Consider the following 23,391-nt stretch of genomic DNA (forward strand, 5'->3'; position numbering starts at 1 on the left):
TGCACTATTTCGCACTGAATGTTAATTTATTGGCTGTTTGGGTTATTTGTATTTATTCAGAGAGAAAGAAAGAAAAATGAATGTAATGAGACTTTTTGATTTTTAGTCTTTTTCACGATGATGGGGACTGGAGTGGTTTGGAACTTGTTTGTACATTCCATGGCGCACACTCTGGCTGACTCCAGCTCCCATACTTTTCCATTATAAACAGGCCGAGCCATGAAATCAGTGTCAAATACTCATTTTAAAACTGCCATAAAAAAACAAACCTTACACAAGAGCAGAATAACAATTACGCCGCTGGCTTCCCCCAGCCCTTCTGGCGCTCACGGTGCAAGAATTATTGGGATACGACTTCTACTTTTTGAACAGCGACCGTTTGTTCCAGACTTGTGCTTCATAATTAAAACCCCCAGATTTTAAGGGGACAAAGTGAGATGCATAGTCTGTGTCTCCCTTGTCTTGTGCCAGTGTGCTGTTTCTTCCATGAGCCTCACCCTCGCGTCTTTGTTCCACAGTTTCCACAGTGGTTGTCCTGCAGAGCGTATCCTTTGTTGTAATTGATTCTTTATCCATAGCTTTAGTTTTATCACGGTAAGTTTCATAGCCTGGTTTTGTTCCTCCGTTTTCTTTGTTGTCTTTGTTTATGGTCATCTCCATTCATAGTTCCTCCTCTAGTGGAGCGATTAAACAGCTGTTAATAATAAACGTTCTTGACAGTGAACTCGAGCCTGCATCTGTGTCCTGAGGCCCTGACAAAAATAACTAATACTGTAAATGTGCAGAAAATCTATTTGATACAGGTACATGTTTTGTTTCTACATTGTGTCGTTGTTTTAATTGGGGAAACCACATTTATGCAGCAAATCAGTGGAGATGGACAAGACTTGATAAATCTGAGATTAATACTGTGAATGGGCAGGCATTGATCGTTGATCTAATGCATTTATAGCATTTTTACACATTATTTCTCAGTCATTGTACATGAAAGAACAATATTTAGACAGGAAATTATTCTAGAGGATGAGGCGAAAAAAATACTGACCTTAAATGTATCTATTTTTATGTATTTATCTTGTTTTTTCCACTGTCTAATCGTTGTTTTTTTAATATACTAATTCTCTAAAATGACAGATTAATACTGTAAATTTGCAGACATTTACCTTTATTTTTATGAACCTAGTTTGTTTTTATGTTACAACTTTGTTACTGTACATGGAAAAAAAAGTATAACAGGAAATTAATGTAGATGGACTTGGCTTTTTCCTAAAATAAGTATTGTATAACGTGAAATTACAGAGATTAATCTGAAAGTTATCTTATTGTGATGTTTTTTGACATGTGTTATTTTACAGTATGATTACAGTATCAACTATAATATCCTGTATTTTAATTCATTTTGACTAAAATCTACTCTGTATCGTAGTTCGTATGTTTTTCACATCATTCCAGCTTTAATGTGAAAGAGTCTGGGCTGTCTTTGCTTTTTAACTTTTTCATTTAGAACAGTTTCATAGAAACAAAGAATGTAAAATGTCATCAGGGAGTTTGTTTGGGGAAGTGAACTTATAACCAACCAGCGGATCAGAGTAACGGTAGGAAATACGTTATCATTCCAGACTGCAAGACTTACTCCATCAACAAAAACTGCAATGATCTCATAAGCATCTACACGAATACATTCACTTTATTGCAACATTTTCTGATGGCAAATCTTGCATAGTTCAAGCAGTTTATTCGCTGTGGTTTTCCCAAAGAAGCAACATTTGTAAGTGGCAGCAGAATGTGGTCACAGAAATGCAAAGTATTATACGCTGAACAAAGTTTATAATCTTTAGACTGTATTTTTTTATTTTCATCCCTCACAAAAGCTACATCTTGTATCAAACACTGGGCATCACCTTTTGACTGCCACTTATTAACATATTATTTCCATCCAGCCAACAATCTCAATATGTAAAACATGTAATTTGATGTAAAAATTTATCCCAAAATCGTTATCTCCACAGGAATATCCAGGCATGTGCAAAATACACATTCCCTCTTTTGCACTTAACTTTCTAAAAAAGAGTTTAAAACAAGAAGAAAATAGAACATTATTCTCATAGTTCCTCACTTTATGAATGACTTTCTGTAACACACTGTCTCAGAAGCTGGCGTGGACACACTCCTTAAAAGAAAGAAGGCCCATGTCATCACTGATGTGTGTGCACGTGTGAGAGCCATACGTTTGTTAACACAGTGACATGGTGAGGATTCCCCCTGGAAATGTAAAACAAATCCTGAAAAGGGAGCATGTTAAATTCCAGGCTGGAGTAAAGTCCCCGAAGGCTCTGATTACCACTGCTGCCTTAACTTCCCACATCTTTTCAACTTCCTCCTTCAGCTCTTGGTAATTTCTCGAGCCTCTTGTGTTCTTTCTGTTTGATACTGCTGTCACTTGGAATTGCTACATCTATCACTGCTGCCTTGTTCTGTGGTTTGTTGGTTAGCCATCACCTGTTTATCAGTATGGATCTGATAAAGAATAAAGTAGCTCCCACAGAGATAAGTTCTGACAAATGGTACAACATCCACTTGTAGTTTCTACATTGCCTCTACATTGAAAAGTGGGCTATTTGTTGTTCTGTAAAATGAAGAATAGTTCACATGTATCTGTGTTTTATGAATACACACCCACAGTATGACATGGGCTCAGGAAAAGTCAGAGGAGCATTTGTTTGGAAACAGCTCCTGACATTCTTCTGTACCCATGGTTTTCAGCTGGCCCACTGAGCTTGTGTAACTCTAATCAGAAGTACAACTGATGTTCAAAAACAATAAGTCGTGCAACCAGAGACACCACTCTTAAGGAACAATGAGGTTCAAAGGACGTTAGCATTCAGCCATATCCCCCACCAATGGACTGTCTGTGTGTCACAATGTGGACATTTGGACAAGCAAACAGTCTGTGAGCCGAAACATTCCTCTGTTACCAAACTGCAAACATCTCACAGGGGGACCCACAGTCCCACATCTGTAGTCTGTCACACCAGGAACAGGCAAATACTGGACTTCCTGTGTACATTAATGAAGCTAATCAAGGTCCTCACCCTGCCTTGTTTCGTTCACTCAAAAAACTGCTGTGGAACAGAAGCCATTCACCTCACTCTGAATGTGCCAAAGCTTGACAGAGAGTAAGGCTCCCAAAATGAGAAACAAAGAATTCTTTTAGTCTGTAACCAAGATTATGGGCAGTCACAGCAGGGGATACTGAGGAGCTCAGGAGGTAAATCAGGGGGTGCAAGGACATTCATAAAAGACTTTCACCAGAGACTGCACAGGGGGTTTAGAGGGGACTCAGACCATCTCAGGGCACTGAAAAAGACCAAGATGAAGAAAGCTGCAGGTCCAGTTGTTATCACCCTCAGTTCTCTGTGCCTGTGCAGACCAGCTGTGTAAGGAAGAGCTTGAAGTTTTCTCCCTGAGCTTGAAGAAGGTTCAAGGAAACGTCCTGCCTAGTTCCAGGACTAAATACTGCACAGACCAAGTAACCTGACCTCCTCAGGCATGAAACCTGACTCTGAGGAGGCTGCTCTTAACCCTCTGCAGTTTGCCTCCCAGCCGGGCATAACAGCGGACTATGCTATTTTCCACCCAGGCACTGCTCCCTGTCCCATCCCATCTTGAGGAGCCCAGAGGTACTTTGAGAGTATTGTATTTTGGACTTATCCAGTGCCCTCAACAACATACAACCATCAGTGCTAAAATGAAGATGGAGGAGGTGTCTGCCTCACATACCAAAGTATGTGAATGATCTGTCCAGGTCCCAACAGGTCCAAGGAGATGGTGGTAGACTTGCAGAGGAAACATTCTCCACTCACATTACAGCTCATATTCCCATGAAATACTCTGCTGGGAGAGCCTGTCTCCTGGCACATGTGGATTTTACTTTGACACTTGTAATCTATGTAGTTCAACCAATGGGAGGGTGGCTCTGACTACAGATCTCCACTACAAGCCTACTGTCACTGCCGGCAGCCCACAGCAGACAGGATCTCTGAGGGACTTCCCACCCATCTCAGGGCACTTAACATAATAAGTTGAACTTTACTGCAGCAAAGTGTTTGGAGAGAAAGCCGGACATGATGAAACAGCCAGCATTCAGAGAACATGTTGTGGGATCAATCCCATGCTGAAGGATAGACACTGAAGCAACAATCACAAGGATTTCTGTCTCTTTTTTTTTAAATATTGTTTTCCGGTCTTCTTGACAGGAAATACTATTCAATATGAGGTGGAAAACAGACTGAATTGGAAACGCAACATTCCTTCAGTGTCTGTACCAAAATGTTTCCTTTACAAGTCTTCTGCAAGACTGTGGTGGAGTGTTCAGTCTGCTTTGCAGCATCAGAGCTCAGAAAGAGGGCTGGCTCTGTGCTCTGTCACCTCGAGCTGATTGTGGAAAGAAAAATGCTGGTTGATGAAGATAAAGAACAACACTGTAAAAAGTTGTATTAAACCATGGAGGGTGATCAGTCATCTGTGCTGTAACACACACAGGAAGTCCTTCCTACCAGCTGAGAATGATCATTGAGAAAAAAAAAAGAAAAAGTAAATGACGGCAACATTATTCTTCTGCTTTGGGGAGGCTAACATCAGAGACAGGTGGACAAAGCTCTGGACAAGGAGCGATATGTACCAGAACTAGCCTCTAATGAGCCACCTCTCTTTTCCACTGTTAACTCTTCTCATATTTTTGTTTCATCAATGATGATAAGTGTGTTCAAAACCTGCATTCATGTTTATCACCTTTAAGTAGAGAATCAAATATGCCAAAAACACCATCATTTTACATATCAAGCGGCATTCATCACAGCAGATAGCATCGTGGAGGATGCATCATTGGAAAATGTCTTTTCTCAGATAAGCTTTACTTTAACTGTTTAATGTCCTTGTTTCCTAAAATGTGTCATGCCTGTGGAAAATGAAAAGATTGCAACAGCTTCCTTGTTGAAAGACAACAAATCAAATGTGAAATGTTTTAAGAATGATCTGCTTATTCTAAATCTGACACCAGCTTCACATCTCAAAACAGCCGGGACAGTGACTTGTGTGTTCACAGCTGCTGGAGTTGTAAGAGTGAAGCTCTTAATGACAAAGCTCCATCATATGTTGAACATCTCACAGCTGGATTTCTTCTGCGCCTCCTGGGTCATCATTTCTGTTTCCTACTGCTCCAGATGTTTTCAGTGGCTGTCAGGTGTGAACTGCAGGCAGGTATGGCAAGCCATTTTAACATTTAAAAGCCAGACTGGATATGTGTTGCAGATATCTGTAATTCAGTTTCACCTTGTCAAAAAGAACATTTCAGATATCCACAACTACTTTCTTGGTAGGACAAACAATGTCACTTTTGCCATTCATGTGTATGCGGTTTGTCATTACAGATATCTACAATCGCAGGTATTTATGGATATCTGTAACTGAATTACGCCTAGTAGTAATTCCCCTTTGAGATATCTACAATTTGATTCTGACTAGTCATAATTCCAGTTCAAGATATCTTTAATTCACCTCAATTAAAGATATCCACATGCCCCTTTTCAGATATCTTAAACTAAGTTTTGACTAGTCAAAATGACGTTGCAGATATCTCAAACCGGAATTACTACCAGTCGTAATTCAGTTACAGATATCCGTAAGTACGTAGCGGGTGCCTGCAACTGAATTGTAATTGAGTTGTGCGTAAGCAAAACTGAATTACAGATATCTCTAGATTTCTTTAGTCACAATTACGTTACAGATATCTTGAATAAAAAGTCCAATTCAAGATGTAATTACGACTAGTCAGAAAGACGTTGATATCTACAATGTTAATTCTGGACAGTTAAACGTAGCTTTTAAATGTTAAAATGGCTTGCCATAGGCAGGTCAGTTTACCATAGCAGCTGGACTCCGCCACGGTTGTGTCCCATTTTCTCTGCATTACAGATTTTCAACTTGATGTGTGGCTGCAGTAATGAAGCGTGTTTCCTGCTGATGGTGCTCAGCAGTGTTGGCAGCTTATGCTATAAACCTTGCTGCCAGCTTGAGTCTTTAACTGATTCCCAACACAGAATCATGTCTGTATGTTCTACGCTGATTATCAACATCAGTACATGTGGCTGTGAGAGTCAACACCCTGCAAATGCACTAGTGCAATCTCACTTTATGGTAAAAAAGCATTACCATAAACAAACTACATCTACATTCCATGTCAGCTGATGGTAGAAATCTACACACAGTGTGCTGTCAGTTTCTCCAGAGTACATACGGCTAAGCATATCAGATGCCAGCCCAGCGCAGGTCTAACACCAACAGCACTTGTCCTGATGATGTGACAGACCACCATCTGCACTACTCAAATAAACCACCAACACACTAACCCTCCAGCCAGTCCACAGCAGAGATCAAGGTACCTGATGATGCTAAGTACTGTGATCTTTCCAGAAACGGCCCTTCCCAGTAGTCCTCACTAAAACCTGAGGTGCCTTTACAATGTCGACCAACTGCAGTGACGGTCAGAGTGACAACCTGGTAACTTTGCATCAATCGGGTCTTTATTTCCACCTCTAAACACTGTGAAAAAAAAAGAGAAAACAGTGATTCTGGAAGCATCTACACACTTATTAGGAATAATCTAAGCTTCTGTTGTCATGCACTTGTTGTGTGTCTCTGCCAGTGTTTTTTCTCATAAACTTTATTGAATACAGTCAACAGTGCAACCTTCTTAAAGGGGAAGGCTCTGCATATTTGCTCATTTAGATAGGAATTTAATCAGGTTTTTTTTGTACAGCTGGTGTGTAACTAATCCAGATCAACTACACAGAATTATGAGATCGAGTACAGTTAAAAACTGCTGAACTGCCTGACAGCCCCAGTGTTCAGCTTTGTTCTTCATTATTCAGAGGTCATTATGTACCATAGAAGCATGTACCGTATGAAATCCCCACAGCCCTCACTTATTTTACCTGAGAAACATATTTCACTATTTGCCCAAACAGTCTTACAGAGTGGTGAACACAATGAAAGCACACTGGGATACTCTCTTTTACAGCCGACATATCACTTCAGTAGCTGTGAGATGTTCCACTGCTGTGGTCTTTTTTAAAAATCATTTTCCAGACTTTTTGGCTCCTGTGCATACTGCTTTGAGTTTCCACCTGATTGTGTGGCATAGTTACAACTCTCTGGCCTTCCTGACCTGCAGTAATGCAGCTCTGGCTGTAAAGAGAGGATATGAACACGTTTCTATTAGCATACAGCCAGTCATATACAGCAAACTTTGAAACACTGCTTCATGCATTTGTTACTTCAAGACTGGACTACTGTAATTCCTTATTATTGGGCTGTCCCACATATTCTCTGAAAAGCCTCCAGCTGATCCAAAATGCTGCAGCCAGAGTTCTGATGAGAACTAACAGGAGAGATCATGTTTCTCCAGTTTTAGCTTCTCTTCATTGGCTCCCTGTTAAATTCAGAATAGAATTTAAGATTCTTCTCCTCACATATAAAGCTCTTAATGACCGAGCTCCATCATATCTTAAAGATCTCATAGTTGGATATTTTCCCAACAGAGCACTTTGCTCTCAGGCTGCAGGTTTCCTTGTGGTTCCCAGAGTTTCTAAAAGCAGAATGGGAGGCAGAGCCTTCAGTTATCAGGCCCCTAAAAGCAGACTGGGAGGCAGAGCCTTCAGTTATCAGGCCCCTAAAAGCAGAATGGGAGGCAGAGCCTTCAGTTATCAGGCCCCTAAAAGCAGAATGGGAGGCAGAGCCTTCAGTTATCAGGCCCCTAAAAGCAGAATGGGAGGCAGAGCCTTCAGTTATCAGGCCCCTAAAAGCAGAACGGGAGGCAGAGCCTTCAGTTATCAGGCCCCTAAAAGCAGAATGGGAGGCAGAGCCTTCAGTTATCAGGCCCCTAAAAGCAGAATGGGAGGCAGAGCCTTCAGTTATCAGGCCCCTAAAAGCAGAATGGGAGGCAGAGCCTTCAGTTATCAGGCCCCTCTCTGTGGAACCAGCTGCCAGTTTGGCTTCAGGAAGCAGTCACCCTCTCTACCTTTAAGATCAGGCTGAAACTTTCCTTTCTGATAAAGCTTATAGTTAGGGATGGCTCAGGTGACCCTGAAACATCCCATAGTTCTGCTGCTGTAGGCCCAGCCTGCTGGGGGAGCTCCCATGATGCACCTCTCCTCCCCCCATGTACATGTGACATCATTGCTGTCATTAACTTGTGTTTCTCTCTCTCAGCAGGTGTCTCTGGCCTGGTGTTACGCTGCTTGTTGTCCCCTCTTTCCTGTCCTCTCAGCCCCAGCTGGTCCAGGCAGATGGACCCTTCCTGGTTCTGGTTCTGATGGAGGTTTCTTCCTGTTAAAAGGGAGTTTTTTTCTCTCCACAGTTACCTCGTGCACGCTCAGGACAGGGATTGGATCAGAGAGAAGTTTCAGTGCAACCTGCTGGTTTCCTTAGAAAGGCTATTTTTTAAAATGGTATCTGTATGTATTGGACCAATTTGGAATTGGACTCTAATTGGCTTAAACTGAACTGTATCTTTAAAGGGCCATGATGTGACATTAGTTGTGATTTGGCGCTCTATAATTAAACTGAACTGAACTGATGGACGTACCGGTCCGCTGTTTGAACACACCTACACCTTTAAGTGGTACTGGATTTGTTGAATAGACGCTCCACAAGTGGATCTGCCCACAGAAGACGTGAGCACATCTGTTCACAACAAAAATGTGCGTATAAAACGGAATATACTGACTTCATAGTCCAAACCTACATGTGCTTCATGCAGATTTCTCATGGTCCATGTAAATGATCACAACTTAAATTCTAGCTTTGAATGGCTTATGCTGCAGTCTACAAACACTGTGTCAGACTCATACACACTAAGACACCCTCAGAGTCTCCGCTGTGTAACAGATGGGTCATGTACTAAAGAGAACTGAAATGGTAAATGGTCCATGTCTTGTTGACTCAAAGCCACATCCACACTGCACACATCCTGAGAGCAACACTCAGCAATGACAGCCGGTGACATTCTGGAAGAAAGAGGCATCACAGTAAGTTGGGAAGGAGAGACCTTACAGCTTTACAGTGGACAAGAGGCCTCAGTCTGATCACAATATGCCAGCGTGGGACTGTGATCTGTGAACAAGCTGTTGGTGGTTGATACAGAGGTTAAAAAAATATCAAACATCCTCGTTAGGCTTTGAATATTCAGAAGGTTTTTCAAACTCAGTGAAGCTGATGTGACATGCCAGGCACCTCATCTGGATTAATCTGTAACTTTTTCCCTTTTTCATTCCCAGCAGCTTCTCAAAAGCAGTGATCCCACCAAACAAAGTCACTCAGACTGATCTTATCTGTGTTAAACATATCAGCATGAACATAGTTCATCAGTAACTTTTACTTAGTAGAATATGTCCTGAGCTAAATGAAAAAGAAATATGACACAATGTGGCAGGAAGAGATCAGGAGTCTTCCTTTGTGCTGCAGGGTGGACATTGGTGGGAGGTGTGACTCATTACAAGTTTTGGGTAGTGAGATTTAGGAGTCTCCAGCCTCCTAGAAGTTCCATTTACAACTTTGAAGGCTGTTGCTCCTTGAGACCAGCAGCTTGAAAAAGGCCATCTTCAATGTCAGGTTGTTCCAGTGAATCCTCAGAAAGGCGCTCCATCAAAGTTGACAGCAGCCAGAGCCTGAACTGAAGAAGCAGAGAAAGACTACAAGTTAATTACCAGAGACACACCATGTGTGGCAGAATCAGAATGTTGTGATGAAATGAACACTGTTACACGAAAAGGCCTCCATAAACCAAAAAATACTAAACATCTGGCTGCAGAACCTTTGACAGCCTCTGGCATGGCTTGTAGCCTTCGACAAGCTTCCTGCTCTGCGTGCTGGTAGTTTCTAACTCTCACTCTTTTGTTCAAACACACAATCTTCTGTGGGGTGGGGGTGGGAGGGGGTGGGGGTGGGTGGGTTGTGAACACACACTCACCTTGCCAGACTCACACCTTCATGATGTGTGCAGAGCTGGAAAAGTCAGCAGATGATGGGGTAGGAACCAGGCTGCTCGGAGACATGGGGGGACTGGAGGCACACTGGGCTGTGGTGAGAATGGTGGAGAGAGTGGGTGGGTGGGGGTTGGGGGCATGAACAAAGGATAAAAATGGCAAAACAAAGAGTGAAAGTAGGTAAGTAAAGTGTGTGAGCAGGAAGTGGTGCATTCAGGTGTTTGACATGACACCATGACTGTAATGACTGCACTGAGTGGGCTCAGCAACAAATATGGGACTTCACAGAAGGTACACGGTTCAGAGATGCTGGAGATTCAAGGGGAGTGCTTTAACTGGCCTAAAAGAAGTGGAACTGGAAAGAAAACAAAGACTTAAATAGCTACAACAGTATATCTCAAACAAGCTCCCACTTTATAAGCCAATACAAAAGCTAAAAAGTACATGATCATAATTTGCTTTGAATTGTTAGTTGTTGTTGCTTTTACTTTGTTTGCTGTGGAAAAGACAGAAATCGAAGTGGTAAAACATCAGCATCATGCTAAAAGCAGACGACAAAGATTCAGCGAGCACAAAGTGTAACTTCCAGACTGTGCTAAGCATGGAGAAGCACACCTGCAGCTGTTCAGACTCCTACCGGAGACCAGCAACAGGAGCTGAGTCTGTTCCATCCAGAGAAGTAAACATGAACACAGGTTCTGATCAATTCTTTCACCCAGCAGATTCTGAGGGAAAAGTTGGAGTTGACTTTCAGAAACCACACATATTCTGAGCATTCTCGCACTAAATTGCTATTTTCTTACCAAAGAATCACAAGAATATCGACTTTGTTCTAAAACATGTCTGTGCCTTAGCACCCTCTTACAAGATGTGGCAGCAGCGGTACCTTTGTTTGAATTCAAATGAACCAACACTACCACCAGCTTTAGAGCCTTTTACGCCACAAGAGGCAGCAATCAAAAACTAAACAGCACATTATCATATTTAGCTGCGCAGTTTGCATGGTTATTCCTACTCAAAAGACAGTTGATTGTTAACTTAATCACAGCCTCAAACAGGGAGAAACAGAAAAAGAAACTAAACTTTAGTCATCAACAATCAGCTCCAGCTTAACAGAGCTTAAGCAGTACAAAGGATGGTTCTCTCTTGCTACTTCCTCCCAACATTAAAAACATGCATGTTAGGGTAATTGGTGACTCTAAATTGATGCTTGACCAAGCGTGAGACTGGATTGGTTGTTTATCTCTGTGTGGCCATGTGACAGACTGGGCTGTCACATGTGCAGGAAAGCCATCCATTCCAGGACACACTTCTCTTCATTTCCAATTCAAAGGCAACGGAGGAAGAAAAAAGTCTTCATAGTTTTCGTAAATAACAGATGGAATAAAGAGATCTTTCTAACGCTCCCGAGTTGTGCTCTCACCGTGTTGTCCCTGGTTCATGTGATACCTTTGTCAGCTCGTGCTAACAGGAAAGAGCTCGTGGAGGTCGTATTTATCCCACTATAATGTCCAGAGATTGGAGCCGTAAAAGATTTTTATCTAATACTCTTAAGACTGTTAGGATCACAGCTTTAAAGCCAAAGCCAACGTTAACCCAACAGACATATAAGTCATATCTCAGGTGTGCTTTGTGCTTCCTCACTTACATATGACACATAAATGGGATGTTTTCCTCACTTTATCAACCAGTTACAGCGCAACTTCCAAAAGTTCATTCAAACATCAGTGAGTGTAAAGTTTACCTGCTGATAAATGCCTTATAAAGTGTGTCATAACTTTAATAAAGAAAGAAGTGCTCTGAAGTGCCCCGCAGGAAAATCCAACAACAACGCTGTCAGGATATTCTTGGTTCTATCACTTTTTAGACTTCACAACTCAACACCTCAGAGGCTTGACCTGCTCGGTTCGACAGAGCCTTTATGGAACAGAAGATCTGCCAATATGGTCTATGGAGACCCTGCATCTTATACCCCTTATCTTTGTCACAGTGCTTCCTGTCCTGCTGAATGAGGGTGAAAACAGGGACTGATGGGAAATCTCATCAATGTCAGGGAAGAGATGAACCCTCTAAGACTGTATTGACAGAATAAGCACCTTGTAGGGATCTACAGAGATCTTCTTAGGTTACCTATCAACACTTTTTACAAGGATTTAAGTATCTTAGAGTTAGTCTTTCTTTGCGTGTTAGTAAGTGAGAGGAAACTTTTTCCAGGACTTGCACAGCTAAATCGATATATTTTAGTTCATAATAATGATTGATTTTCAAGTTGTGTGGCTGAAAAAGCGAGATAGTTCTGTGAAGATGTCTTGACCTGTCCTGACCAGAGAGAAGGCGGCTGCGACGAGAGGCCTCGGCAGCTAGAGCGCACGAGATCTCAATCCTTTTCTCCTGCTCCTGCAGGTGGTGCTGGGAGCTGGCTGGAGCTCCACCGTCCACTGGGCCGTCCAGGAGAGGAACCACGTTCTGCAAGCTGACAGCAGGCGAGGAACATGGTCTCATTAGTCACAAGTAATCATATCTGATAAATGTAAAACAGATTTAAAAAGATTACATCACAATTAGTTTTCTTATGAGGCTGCAATAATGGTGGAGAGTGACATCAGGGATTACATTACATGCAAAACTCAGAGAAACCATGACTGAATAAATAAAGAAAATAACATGAAGTGCATGACGATCTTAATGATTCTACGAACAGACAAGTTTTATGTGTGGCTCCACCAAAGATGGAGGGAGTGGGAGCAGAAGCCTCTGAGGAGGACTATGCATTCATGTGAATGCTGCACGCAGCCATTGTTTCCCTGATGTAGAGGCTCCTTCATATGCAGACTCTTCTATTTGTATTTCTCTTCTATATGTCCTCCCAGATGCTAATGTTAGCAGAGCTCATAGCATCATAAACACACAGATTTCCTCAGTTCACCCAGCATGTCAAATGTGCCACCAGAGGAAATAAAAGCATGAAGCAAGCACACGGAGCGATGCCTCGTCCACGTCACTTTCACTGTTATACAGCCCTATCAGGAACAGAACAAAGCCGGACCAGTAAAACCTGGCCTGAGGCTCTCTGTCAGCTACTTCCTTACTAACTGTGCACAAAGTGTGAAGCTTGGCCCCCACCTCTTCTCAGCACCGGCTCCCCACAACCATGTGTGGTGCGTCCTCTTCTTTACTCACTCTACACCTACAACTGCTCATCAACTCAGCCCACTAATAGCATCATCAAATGGTCAGAGTCATGTCAGGAGGAGACATGGTCCAGAGACTGTCAGCACGGTGCTCTGCTGACCATTTCACTTTAAACGCATGCTAAAGCTCAGGGAAGGCAGAGCAGACACTCTCCCACGCTACATCAGAGGAGGCTGTGTGGAAAGGGTTCACAACTTTACATTTTTAGGAAGCCTTACTTTAGGTGACACCACCTGGTCAACAGTGCCTGCACTTCCTCAGACTACTGAAAAAGCTTTGGTGTGTTTCAGCAGCTCCTCCATAGGAAGCCTGCGGTGGTCCTTCAGCCCAGCGTGGCACGCAGGCTGAAGACAGCCTTCTCTGTGTCTGTGCATGGCAGAGCTTTATCTGCTTCTTGTGGATGCAGACATGAAATGTGTTCATTGACAGTCGGATGAAGTATTTAGAGAGAAGGAAGGGGAAACAAAGAGAGAGGGTTGCTGTAAGGACAGAGCACTGATTACTGATGTAGGTGGGGATCAAATCTTACTTTGACTTGGCAATCAGGGTCTTTATCCGATCCAATTTCCTTTGCTTCTGCTTCTGCTCCTCAGGGCTCAGAGGGGTGTTGTCCTCCAAATCCAGGTAGCACTCTGGGACCACAACCTTGTCAGGGGCAATGAGCTGGAATAAACATGATGTGCAGGAGGACATGTAGATGAAAGCAGTTGCTGTAACGGTCCTTGATAGTCGATCATGTCTCGTATGATCACAGACTGAATTCAATTCAGTTTATTTAGATGGCAGCAATTCACAGCAGAAATCCTCTCAGGCCAAATGCAGAGAACATGACTCAAATCCAGTGCTTTTAGTGGTCCAACATCCAACAAAAGGATGGTTAGAAGTATCAGTCGGCCCTCTGCAGGCCCGCTGCACCAGCACTGTAAACCACTTTGAGGTTAACTCTGCTGGACGAGCACATCTCTGTAGCATTGCTTTGATTCCCATAACCCCCCACTCTGTGTGGACTATGCAAACTCTCACAAATGCGTAAACTTAACAGTTTGGTGAAAAGGGGGCCCACATAGAAGCTTCATTTCCCTTCACTCTCAGAGCTCCATGACGTCTGCCCCCCAGCACCGATCATCATGCCTTCATATGGCTCACACCTCGTGTTCCTCAGCTGCCACCCAGCAAACCTGCCCACTGGTGACGCTCATCAACAATGTTCAAGTGTTACCCATAGGTAATAATAATAGAGTTCTAAAGAGTTTCTATAAAGTGTTACGCCATACTGGCTCCAGAGCAGCTCCTGCACTGAGGCAAAACACCTGTCAGCCTATCAGAGGGAGTACGTTTGGTGTCAGACTCTGAAAACATTCTGCTGCTGCTGCTGCTGTTAGATATCAGATATCTGATAAACACTTTGTGTCTTTCACACAGCTGACATGCTCGGCCTTGGTGAGGACATGAAAAAAGAATCCAACTCCAATACATCAAGCACTCACACACACTGCTATCTGAGGAAATCCACAGCTCAAAAATGTCCCTTAAGCCCCAGGAGCATTCTTACTGTGATCATTGCATCAGTTCAACGTGTCCCCAGAGTGTTCCTGTACAAATGTAGCTTTGTCCTCAGAGAATTTCTGCCTGGAATTGAAGGCCTTGAACAGAGTACATTTGCATATATGATGCATACCATGGACATGCAGAAATGAGTCATTAATGGAGTGAACTCACCTCTCTGCTGATGTCATAAGGTTCTGGTTCAACCTGTGACCGTCTCAGTCGAGCTATTTCCTCCCCTGGTGACTCCTGCTCCTGTCCCCGAACTGCTGCTTCCAAATCTTTGATGTCAATTTCATGAGCTGTCAGCCGCCTACGAACCTGCCAACACACACACACACAAGCTTGTTTCTTCTTATTTATGGTGATTCGCTGCTAGTATAATGCCTTCCCTAGACCCTCACCTTCACAGTGCACACATTCAAACCAACTTCAAGCACCTGAGTTAAATTCTCTGTTCCAGGCACTGTGCTCTGAGTGACTGCTGAAACACTGACATGCTTACAGGCTGGACTGTAAGTTAACACGCAGTGTACTCTGTGAACTGACCTCTGTCTTGACTAACAGCCATAAAAGCCTGTAGTGCCTGCAGCTATTGGCACTGAGGATTAATTTTTCTTCAGTAAATATCAGCGTTAAAACAGCGTTTCAGCTGTTAAATGTGCACCAAGCCAGGATCATCATGTGCTTGATCATACCACTTTGTAGTTGGCTGGAGACTGGCCACCTGAAAGGTTTAGACTCCGCCTCTTGTCCCTCATAGAGCTGCTCTGGTGGCGACGGATACGCTCATTCTGCTCTTCCACACTCATCTTGGACTTGAGCTCTGCAGGAAACACAGCACTCTTTGGACGCTCCTGTGAACAGATGTGGCACAAAAATGTCTTCCATCAAAGCTAATACTGTGACTGCAGGCCATACCGTCCTCCTCTCCATGCACTGAAACGCCTGCATGTCATTCAGCAATTTTCACATGATGTGGGTTTGTTTCTCACTTTTCTCAACAAAAAATCATTGATTTAACATATCAATATATATATATATATATATATATATATATATATATATATATATATATATATATATATATATATATATATATATATATATATATATATAAAATCAGAAAAAGTAGAGAAGAAGCAGATCTTACATTCAGCTGTGCGATTCAATTACTCCCTGTGACGTTTATTCCTTTTTCTCTTTTTTCTTTTTCTATCTCATCGGTTCTCCACCAGATCTGAACATTTTTAGTCAAACAAAATAAAATCTAACCAGGCAACAATGAGGCTCTGTCATGTTTTGTTTTTTTTGTCATCTTCTATGTTTGAAATGTATTTCTAGTCTTTAGTTTAGCCATGTCTTCACCTTTTTATCTAACTTCCCTCTGGTCTGGTTAGGTTTTTTGTTTTTTTTGTCAGCTATTAAGGTCCGGTGGCGCCCTCGATGGCTGCGACCGTTCTAACTGTATGTTTCTTCACACACTGGAGTTGGATAAATGCCATTTCAATCTGCGTGCAATGTAATGTTGTAATGCTTGATTGACAATAAATGCTTCTGATCTGATTCTGATTCTGAGGTCTGTGAATTCTGGCTCAGCCACGCTTTTTGTTACAGCTCTGTGGAATTAATCCAGTTTTTATTTTTATATCTGCATCCAGGTCCTCTCTCCTCACCTCCACACCGCTCCACCACACACTCTCTTGCAGCACACAAAGCCTGCATGGACCCCTTCTGAGCTGACCAAGCCAGGACGGGTGAGCCAGGACACTGAGACATAACCCAGAGATTGAGTGCTAACTCCAACAGAACCCTTCTTCCAGAGAGCACAAGGGCTTTACACCAGACTGGCACTTGACTGGACACAGGAGCGTTTCCAGTTCTTTTCTCCAAGGACTGAGCACACACATACAGTGTCATGACTCGGTTTTTCTGTTTTTCGTGTTTTAGGTTCTGTTAAGTCATTAGTTTTACCATGTTTACCCTCCGTCACTCTTGGTCATCAGTTCATTCACTACTCACCTGCCTTCAGTATTTAGTTTCCAGGTTGCGCTCTGCCAGATCCTCGCTGTCATTCATGTTTCAGGTTTGTCATTGTCACAGTCAGGTTTGGTTTCTGTTTTTTCTCCACAGTTTAGGTTTTTTTGTATTCCGGCTCAGCCGTGACTTTTTGTTCTTGGTTTAAATAAATCCAGTTTTATTTTGAAATATCTGCATGCGGGTCCTAATCTACACCACGCCACGTACTCCACCAAACTTGACATACACTGGATCTTACTCCCATTGCTTGTGCATTTTGTACATAGTATTAGTTAATATACAATAGTGTTTGTAAGTACCATTAATTAATCATTGAGCCAAATTGAATGAATTCTAATGGGAAGCTGTTTTGTGGTCACTGTGTATGTTTCACTGTGAGAGCTGCTGGTTGTGAATGTCAGTGCTCGGATTCTTAGCCTTCATTCGTGTTCTGTATGTGTAACATCTGTTCCAGACTGACACGTATAGACCAACATATTTCGAGACTGACACTGGGTTTTGTAGAGAGGTTTTAGAGAAATTCTCACAGGGATGCTAATGTCTACTTTTAAATAATTTCCTTATTGGTCTGAAGCTTCTGATTGCATTTTTGGATTATTTGTGCAGGAATCAGCTTGTTGCTGCCTTTCTTTGACACCTGACCACGTTGTTATTTGACCTTGTTTGTTGCTATCTGGTCCTCGTCTTTTTGTTTTAAATTACAGTCTGAAATTCGTATCTTTTCAGTGCAACTTCTCATCATCTGCCTTTCATCCAAGTCATATAATATGCAAGAACCTAATCTGGCTTGTTTCACACCTGCCTATGACTACAGTTGCAACTGCAGCTCAGGAAGGAGAGCAGTTGTCCACCAATCGGAAGGTCGGCTGATCGACCCCGGGCCACATGTCAAAGCGTCTTTGGGCAAGATGTTGAACTCCACGTTGCCTAACGATGCATCCGTCGCTGTATGAATGTGTGTGAATGGACGTAGTTCTGCAAAGACTAAGACGTGCTGAGTGTGTGTGCATGTAGTTTTAGAAGCGCTTTGAGTGGTCAGCTAGACTAGAAAAGCGCTAAACAAGTACAGTCCATTTACCATTTCAGATCATGACTCATTTTTATCATTTCAATAAAGCTGCAAAGTATGGAAGCCAAGAGCAACAATACATGTTGATTTGTCTTTTATCTTGAGATAATAAAGCCTGTTTTAATGTGATAACGATCTGGTTTATTTCTTTTTCTTTAGATTATGACACAGTAAGTAACCAGTTACTACGAGAAAACATGCTTTTGTTTCTCGAGATCACAGGGTGATTATGCTAGCCTCGAAAATGTGGTTCATCATTCAGTATCCCAGTTATGACAGCTGGGGAGTCAAGTCAAGGTGTACATATATGATTCTGTTTGTTGCCCCGAGTTTAGTAAACGGTCTGCCGGACAGTAGCATCTGTGGGGATAGATAAGATTTTCATCTGCCAGAGCTGCCCTTCAGACGATCCCATTGTTTGTGTTGATGGCAAAATTAACTTTACAAAGCAAAGCTAACAAGGAAAACTAACTTGTTATCGAGAGGGAACAAGGCTTGTTCAACAAAATTCGGCCATTACCACAACAAAACAGTCCTTTTTATCTTTTTATATAGAGGACAACATTAACATAATTATCACAACAAAATTAGCCTTGTTATCTCCACATATTGAGATTATTAACTCGTGATCGTGAGAAAATCATTCTTAAAAAATTTCAAGTCTGAACCCCAGATAGTTTGATTTCAACTACATATTTTGGTTTGAAAACACATTGTTGTAATAATGCAGTGTTTCTCAATTCCGGTCCTCATGACCCACAAATGATCGGCTGGTCATCAAGCTCTGCAGTGGCCTGATAAGGAGCCATTCATTTGAATCAGGTGTGGTGGAGGAGGGAAACATCGAAAACATGCAGGGCGGTGGGTCATGAGGACCGGGATTGAGAAACACTGCACTCGTGTGTGGTTTCAGGAGACATTTTCATATTACTTAGCAGTGATATGTAGTTTGGGTAAAATATACCTTGGAGATGTGTCGGGAAACCTCAGCAGAGCTCCTGTGAGATTCTTCAGAGGGGGACTTGGTTCTAGGAGGAACAATGCCAACTGGCATTTTTCAAAAAAGAAGAAGTCCATAAGTTTGAGCCAAAAAGAGACCAAGGGCCTGTACTACAAAGCAGGTTCAAGATGTCCTGTGTTTCTTAAGGTGATCTGGCTTAACCAACCCTGGCAATGAACACTCACTATGCTGGTTATCAACTCTGCAAATCAGCAGAGTGATTCACAGGGTGGACAATTTAGAGTCACCAATTAACCTAACATGCATGTTTTTGGACGGTGGGAGGAAGCTGGATAACCCGGAGAGAACCCACGCATACACGGGGAGAACAGACTCCACACAGAGAGAACCAGGAACCAACCAGTAACCCTCTTGCTAGGAAGTGACGGTGCTAACCACGGAGATTAGAATGAATATAAAAAAATTCTATAAGACGAACATGACCGTAGACATTATTTGATGCATTTTGGAGAGGTTGAGACGCTGAACACTCGGACACTATTGGAAGATGGCAGGAAATATGTAGTGATCATTCTAAAAATGAACAGAATTAATGTAAATTAATGTCTTTAAAAGTCAGCAGCAAGAAATTGAATAGAAATCAGTCTCTGTTTAAAGTTAGATAAGCACTCCCTCCTGATGACATAGCTCTTATAAAGATGCTTCTGAGTGAAAATTAAACAGCAGAGTTGCTCTTTGAATCTAGTCAGACTTGGAAAATAACTCTCCAGGTGTCCACACATTGATGTATCTTACTTTTTCATTTTCAAAGAGAATTGATTGGTCAGGAGGCAATGCTTTTTCAGATGTTGATCTCTTATTAGGAAAACGTACATTTCCAGTCACTTCCATGGCCACAGGTGAATAAATCCAAGCACCTCAGACTGCTTCTACAAACATGTGTGAAAGAACGGGTCGCTCTCAGGAGCTCAGTGAACTCCAGCATGGTACCCTGACAGGATGCCACCTGTGCAACAAGTCCAGTCGGGAAATTTCCTCGCTGCTAAATGTTCCACAGTCAGCTGTCAGTGGTATTATAACAAAGTGGAAGCGATTGGAACCGACAGCAACTCAGCCACGAAGTGGTCGGCCACATAAAATGACAGAGCGGGGTCAGCGGATGCTGAGGCGCATTGTGGTCACCAACTCTCTGCTGAGTCAATCACTGCAGACCTCCAAACTTCATGTGGCCTACAGATTAGCTCAAGAACAGAGCATAGAGAGCTTCGTGGAATGGGTTTCCATGGTAACTGCATCCAAGCCATACATCACCAAGTGCAATGCAAAGAGTCGGATGCAGTGGTGTAAAACACGCCGCCACTGGACTCTAGAGCAATGGAGACGCGATCTCTGGAGGGACAAATCACGCTTCTCCATCTGGCAATCTGATGGAGGCGTCTGGATTGGCGGTTGCCAGGGGAACGGTACTTGTCTGACTGCATTGTGCCAAGTGTAAAGTTTAGTGGAGGGGGGATGATGATGTGGGGCTGTTTTTCAGGAGCTGGGCTTGGCCCCTTAGTTCCACTGAAAGGAAGAATTTCATGCTCCCAACTCTGTGGAAACAGTTTGGGGATGGCCCCTTCTGTTCCAACATGACTGCGCACCTGTGCACAAAGCAAGGTCCATAAAGACATGGATGAGCCACTCCTAAACCTTGTGGAAAGCTTGCCCAGAAGAGTTGAAGCTGTTATAGCTGCAAAGGGTGGGCCAACGTCATATTAAACCCTACGGATTAAGGATGGGATGTCATTTAAGTTCATATACGTAAAGGCAGATGAGAGAATACTTTTGGCGATATAGTGTCTCTAGGATAGGTTGCCATGGTGATACAATCCGGTAAGACGTGAACCAACTTGCGGATACTGAATCTGAAGTTATCTCACCAAGCCACTAATCCTGCTTCATAGTACAGACCCCTGAATTCTGAATCAACAATTTGATACATCCTTTAAGTTTCACTGTCAATGATGAAATGACATCAAAGGACATCATTTGGAATTGAACCAGGTATGCCTTTTTATGCGTACTAACAGCTGTAAGGATGAGAGTCACCAGTGCTTTGTGTTCTGTTCCAGTCCTACCAGTATCTGATCATAACATGAACTATGAAATGAGATCGTTGTACCTTTATTTGTGGAAGGCTGTTTGTCCTGAAGCTGCTCCTGCACATCTCTTATATTGCTTTGCTCTCCATTCTTGGACTGCAATACAGAAATATTATTTGTCATGAAAGTAACACGAAATTACAGTACATTTCCAAAACAGTTGCTTTACCAGGATGTTTCACAATAATTAGAATGCATTAGATAGTGTGCCGCACCATAGTGGTACCACGTCGTAGCAGCTCTGATCATATTGTGTGTACTTTGTAGAGATTTTCCACGGAGCGTTTCTTTGGAAAAACCTTTGAGAGTTTGTTCTGCACTGGTTTTTAACCTGTGCTGCCGGAATGAATTCTCATACTGAGACTGAGCTTTGAAGCAAAGTGCTGTATAAGTAGGTGAATGTGGCTTGTGGTGTAAAAGAGCTATCAAAGAGACAACAAAAGCACAATATTATTGCCATCCATTTACCATTTATAGAGGAAACACTGTGAATGTCAGGCTGGAGGAAGATGCACAAAGAGGTGGAGAAAATTTAAACCCTGAATCCTAATTGAAAATGTCAGATCACTTGTAAATAAAACAAATGAGCTTGGATTGCTCATGAGGATACAGAGGGATTATGGGAATGTTTAATCAAAACATTGCTTATGTACCGGACACCAATGCCCAACTACCCCGCTTTTAGATGAAATGGCAGAGAGAGACAACAGAGTGGTAAGAGGGACAGTTTTTCAGCAATAGATGGTGTCATCCTGTTTAAGTAACTGACGAATGTGTCAGCAACCAGCCCGCTGAATGTTGGCTGTGAGTTTCCATCCATGTTGATTATTGAAAGAGTTCACCTGCGTTATTCAAGTAGCTGTGTTTTTGAGACTGTTGGGAAAACAAAACTCCGATCTGGGCCAGAGTTTGATTCAGCACTCACTTTCTCAACACTTTAAGAATAAACACATTCAAAGTTACTGCAATGAAAAAGCATCAAAGTGAAAAAGCAGCAGGTTTGATGCGGCAGGGTTTATTCTGGAAAAAGGAACAAACCCTAGATTTTCTCCGAAAAAAGATCTCACAGCTTTTATTCCAGTGTTGCCAACTCATCAGTTCGGAAGGTAGCTTTTTGGCTACCTGTTCCAAGTGACAGCCGATAGCCACAGTACACCCCCCGGTTAGAATACAGCCTGTCACCACACGCTCCATCAGGAGATGGACTCCTGAAATGGAGGGCGCCCTGAGAGACTGTTATGAACCCACAGACTGGGACGTGCTCCACATGTGTCCACATGGTGAGGGCATAGAGGGACTGACACATTGTCGAACAGATTATCTCAACTTCTGTGTGGACGTGGTTGCCCCTGCTAAGACTGTACGCTGTTATCCTAATAAGAAAAAAACATGGGTGAGGCAGGAAGGATATCACATCTGATGCTGTGGTCAGCAGCACAGAAGCACCCCTCTCCTCTTCACACTGTACACCTCAGACCTCTGCTGCAACTCTGAATCATGTCACATTCAGAAGTTCACAGATGACACAAGAATCATGGGGTGTATCAGGGATGACCAAGAAGAGAAGTCTAGGAGTCTAGTGAGGAACTTTGTTGTTAGGTGCCACATGAGCAATCTACAGCTCAACACCTCAAAGTCTAAGGAGCTGGTCGATGGACTTTAGGAAGTCCAAACCAAACCAGTTCAGATTGTAGACACCTACAAGGACAACAGGCTTTAGCTAGACAACAAGCCGGACTGGACAAGCAACACAAAGCAGGTTTAACATCTACAAGAAACTCCTGTGGCTGTTTTACCAGTCTGTCGTTGCCAGCATCCCTTTTTACGCTGTGGTGTGCTGGGGTGGCAGCACATCAAAGAAGAACCGATCAAGTGTGGACGAGCTGATCAGGAAGACTTGCTCTGTGGTCAGTATGAAGCTGGACTCTGGTGACAGTTACAGAGAAGAGAGCACTGGACAAACTGCTGGCCATTTTGGACAAAGCCAGTCATCCTCTGCATACTGGCATCAGCAGTCAAAGTGATTAAAACAGAACTGGCAAATAACTGTGCAACATGGTTTTCCAACACATCAGGGAGTGCCTTCCTCCCTCCTTTGACCCCCACCATCTCACCTACAGAGCCAGTCCATGGAGGACGCTGTCACCATAACCCTGCATAAATGGTTATCTGGTGAACCAGCGGAGCTCAGCGTTCAATACAATCATTCCAGACATCTTAATCAACAAACTGCTCCATCTACAGACCGGTAGCTGAAGATGCCATCATCGATCTGCTTTAGCAAGCCTGCGTTTATCCTGACAAACCAGACAGCACTGTGACGATCATGTTCTTTGATTTCCGCAGTGCTTTTCACACAGTTCAGCTTGTACTGTTATGTGAAAATCTCCATTATTA

General features: G+C 42.8%; 1 protein-coding gene across 10 annotated transcripts in view; it reads right to left on the reverse strand.

Annotated features, from left to right (window-relative positions):
* Positions 1–6,559: 6,559 nt before the first annotated feature.
* Positions 6,560–23,391, reverse strand: part of plekha6 (pleckstrin homology domain containing, family A member 6) — a 67,262-nt gene continuing 50,430 nt past the window's right edge. For all 10 annotated transcript variants that reach the window (XM_072383010.1, XM_072383003.1, XM_072383005.1 and 7 more), the window contains 8 exons: positions 21,015–21,090; positions 18,854–18,936; positions 15,479–15,637; positions 14,955–15,101; positions 13,765–13,898; positions 12,368–12,516; positions 10,028–10,135; positions 6,560–9,730 (listed from right to left, as the gene is read on the reverse strand). In XM_072383010.1, coding sequence (XP_072239111.1) covers positions 10,038–10,135; positions 12,368–12,516; positions 13,765–13,898; positions 14,955–15,101; positions 15,479–15,637; positions 18,854–18,936; positions 21,015–21,090 — 846 coding nt within the window. In that variant the 3' untranslated portion in view covers positions 6,560–9,730; positions 10,028–10,037. The remainder of the gene's footprint in view (positions 9,731–10,027; positions 10,136–12,367; positions 12,517–13,764; positions 13,899–14,954; positions 15,102–15,478; positions 15,638–18,853; positions 18,937–21,014; positions 21,091–23,391) is intronic.

Source organism: Leuresthes tenuis, unplaced genomic scaffold, assembly GCF_036924035.1.
Source record: "Leuresthes tenuis unplaced genomic scaffold, fLeuTen1.0.hap1 SCAF_3, whole genome shotgun sequence".
Taxonomy (NCBI): Eukaryota; Metazoa; Chordata; class Actinopteri; order Atheriniformes; family Atherinopsidae; genus Leuresthes; species Leuresthes tenuis.